The following is a 2,826-nucleotide window of genomic DNA, read 5'->3' as shown; positions in this document are numbered from 1 at the left end:
ATGGTAATTGTTAGTTTAGGGAAAAATATTAAGGATTTCAAATTCAAATATATCTTTATTTCGGAATATTCATCCATAGGGGTTGGTAACAAAGCAAAATAAAGCTAATACTACAAATACATTTTTTTTCTAAACTAATATGCAACCGGGATCAGTGTTCATGAAAACAATCCTGTTTGCAATTATACTCAGGAGGCTATTGCCGCTGCCGGGGACTCCATGCACCATAGAAACCGTTCTTTTTCGCATAATGGTTGCAAAGCCGTCTTTAGCTTACCTTAGTTATTTTTTATTTACTTATTTATTTAGTCCAGGTCACATGACCCACACAATATATACCTTAAGGGTTAACATACATACAATATAATAGTACTACTACTACGTACTATTTCTAACTAATCTACACGAATTGCACTTGTCCGCGATGTGTGGCGCAATCTGGTGTCAGTTAAAACAGTCAGGTAAGAAGTTCAATCGCAATGGCGAACATCCCCGCTGCAGTGCAAAATAATGGCAGCTGAAGAGATTTTAATGTGTAGTTGACCCAAAGGCTGCAAGTATAAAAAGATATGCCTTGAATAGGACAATATTTACATCGTTGCTATACCACTACTGCCAGCGCCCTACGCTCCCTTTCTAACTCCAAAACGTCTTGTAGTCGGTGACCCAGTGCCTCAGGTATTTAAATTCAGATTTTAGTCTTTTGGCCAAGCTCCTATACGCCATTTTGAAATTTGTTTTTTACTTTTGGAAATGGCGGCCATTAAAGTTTTTCAAAACCGATAGCTCGCATTAATGAAGACATTAATCGTTTTACGATGCAATTGCCTAAATGTTTAAAGCCCTAAGCCCTATAATAGCCCTTAGACACATACTATTACTAACTTATAATCAGTGATTATGACAATATTGCCTCAGTGCATAAATGCTTTCTTTCGTAAACACATCATGACCTGTAATAAGACAACTTGCACCAATCTTTTGCATTGTCAAAATGTACAAAATTTATTTTAAGCATGGTTGATTGAATCGGAAAATATTTGTGGAAATTTAACATTTACTCTGTAAAGTAATAATGAAACAACATAAATAAGTTTTTAACCAGAAAAACTAAATTCGGTAGTATAGTAACTCAAATTTGGTCTAAGAGTTACACACAGGGACTTTGAGCGGGAATGCAAACGCGTGTTCGCGAAACTCGCGACTACATCGAAATATTTTTCCCGGGCCGGGAATCGAACTCGGGACCTCTGCCTCTCATGGGCAGTAGTGGGTTAAAACCCAATCAAAATTTAGTCTATTTCTGCCCAAAATCGTGAGCGCAAACAGTGCGTACGGAATTTGTATAATTCCATACTTACTACTAATTTCGAAAAATCTTTTTTAGATGAAAGAGAGGCATCTATGATCTCCATACAATACCCATCTTGCAATTCCGTGGATTCTCACGAAGATCGATTCAAGTGCATTCGATCTAATGATTTTTTGTATCGATTTATTTCAATGCGGTCTTCAAACGAATTGATTCAACAGAAAGGCAAATTGAATCGTCCAAATAAGAAAGCAGTAAACATTTTGTAATACACAGAAACTCGATATACAATAAATATTTTGTTGTAAATTGTTTTTACCCTCAATTGCAGGCATTATTGGGTTTTAACCCGATTTAAATTCGGCTTTGACACAGTACCGGATTAAAATCCGTGCGCTTTCCTATGGTTACGACAGTATTTAGTTTCATATGTGATGTATTAAAATAAACACATAAATTCGGGTAACAGAAAATGGAAAATGGCAACCCTATACAGTTTTAAAATATTGCAATCTACCGTCTCATTACATAAAAATTATTAATATCGCCCTAACCATTGGGTGTTTAATTATTGGGGTTATTTATAACTTTTAAAACTATAACAATCTTAATTTTACAAAAAACATAACAATTATTATAAAAAATTAAGTGTATTGTTAAGATTTTAAATTAAATTTTATAAAAAAAATGGACATTATTTTTAAAGAAAATAACATATTTTATAACATTTTGTGCTTTTTAATAACAGAAAATGAAAAGTTATTCGATCGTAGTGATGCAAAGTTGTACTGGAGAACAGTGTTGCATACCTTCTTTATATACCATCACGCTTATGTGGGTTCTTACTCTTGTGGTTTAGAGAATGCTTTAAAAAATAGTGGTGAAGACAAGCTTCGAACCTTGTATACATTTCGTATTGCCTACTTGACTGGCTGGAATTTTGTGAGTACCCGCTTTCACGTATTTAAAAAAAGACCCAAATGAGGTATTTGGATTTGGAATTCAAGCCCGACGTGCCCAGATGAAGGAGCATTATTTTGAGTTACAATAGTAATGTAGTTTCTTGTGCGACATATTAATTCGGTTGCTAAGACGCGTGGAGGATGTGGAATGGGACGCGTATTAAGGACGTCCAGTCGGAGGAACTCCAGAATAACCTAATTGACTTCGGGAACGCACAATGCAATATTATTTAATATTCGAGTACTATGTCCTATGTCTATGTCCACGTCTCGGCTGCGAAGGACATAACTGGTAGAACGCACTGGTTCCTCCTTCTCGAAGTTGTGTATCTTTGTGTGTACCTAAGTGTTGTTCCCACTTAAATTTGAAAAATATTCTGTGGCAAACTTAGGGGATGGATCCGGTTTCGCGCACTTTCCGGTAACCGATTGTTACAAAGTTTTTACCTACCTAATGTATGTATTTTAAAATCGCTAGTTTATCTCCTTATTTGGTTAAGCCTAACAAAGTCAAAAAATCATTTGAAAATCAATTAACGGATAATTATTATT

General features: G+C 35.1%; 1 protein-coding gene across 1 annotated transcript in view; it reads left to right on the top strand.

Annotated features, from left to right (window-relative positions):
• Window positions 1–424: 424 nt before the first annotated feature.
• LOC113238691 (androgen-dependent TFPI-regulating protein-like) overlaps window positions 425–2,826 on the top strand; it is a 23,373-nt gene continuing 20,971 nt past the window's right edge. The window contains exons 1-2 of the mRNA XM_026475529.1: window positions 425–461; window positions 2,061–2,254. Of these exons, the coding sequence (XP_026331314.1) occupies window positions 425–461; window positions 2,061–2,254 (231 nt within the window). The remainder of the gene's footprint in view (window positions 462–2,060; window positions 2,255–2,826) is intronic.

This window comes from Hyposmocoma kahamanoa, unplaced genomic scaffold (assembly GCF_003589595.1).
Source record: "Hyposmocoma kahamanoa isolate Upper Pololo Valley unplaced genomic scaffold, ASM358959v1 104, whole genome shotgun sequence".
NCBI lineage: Eukaryota > Metazoa > Arthropoda > Insecta > Lepidoptera > Cosmopterigidae > Hyposmocoma > Hyposmocoma kahamanoa.
This window is presented reverse-complemented; position numbering and strand designations above follow the sequence as displayed.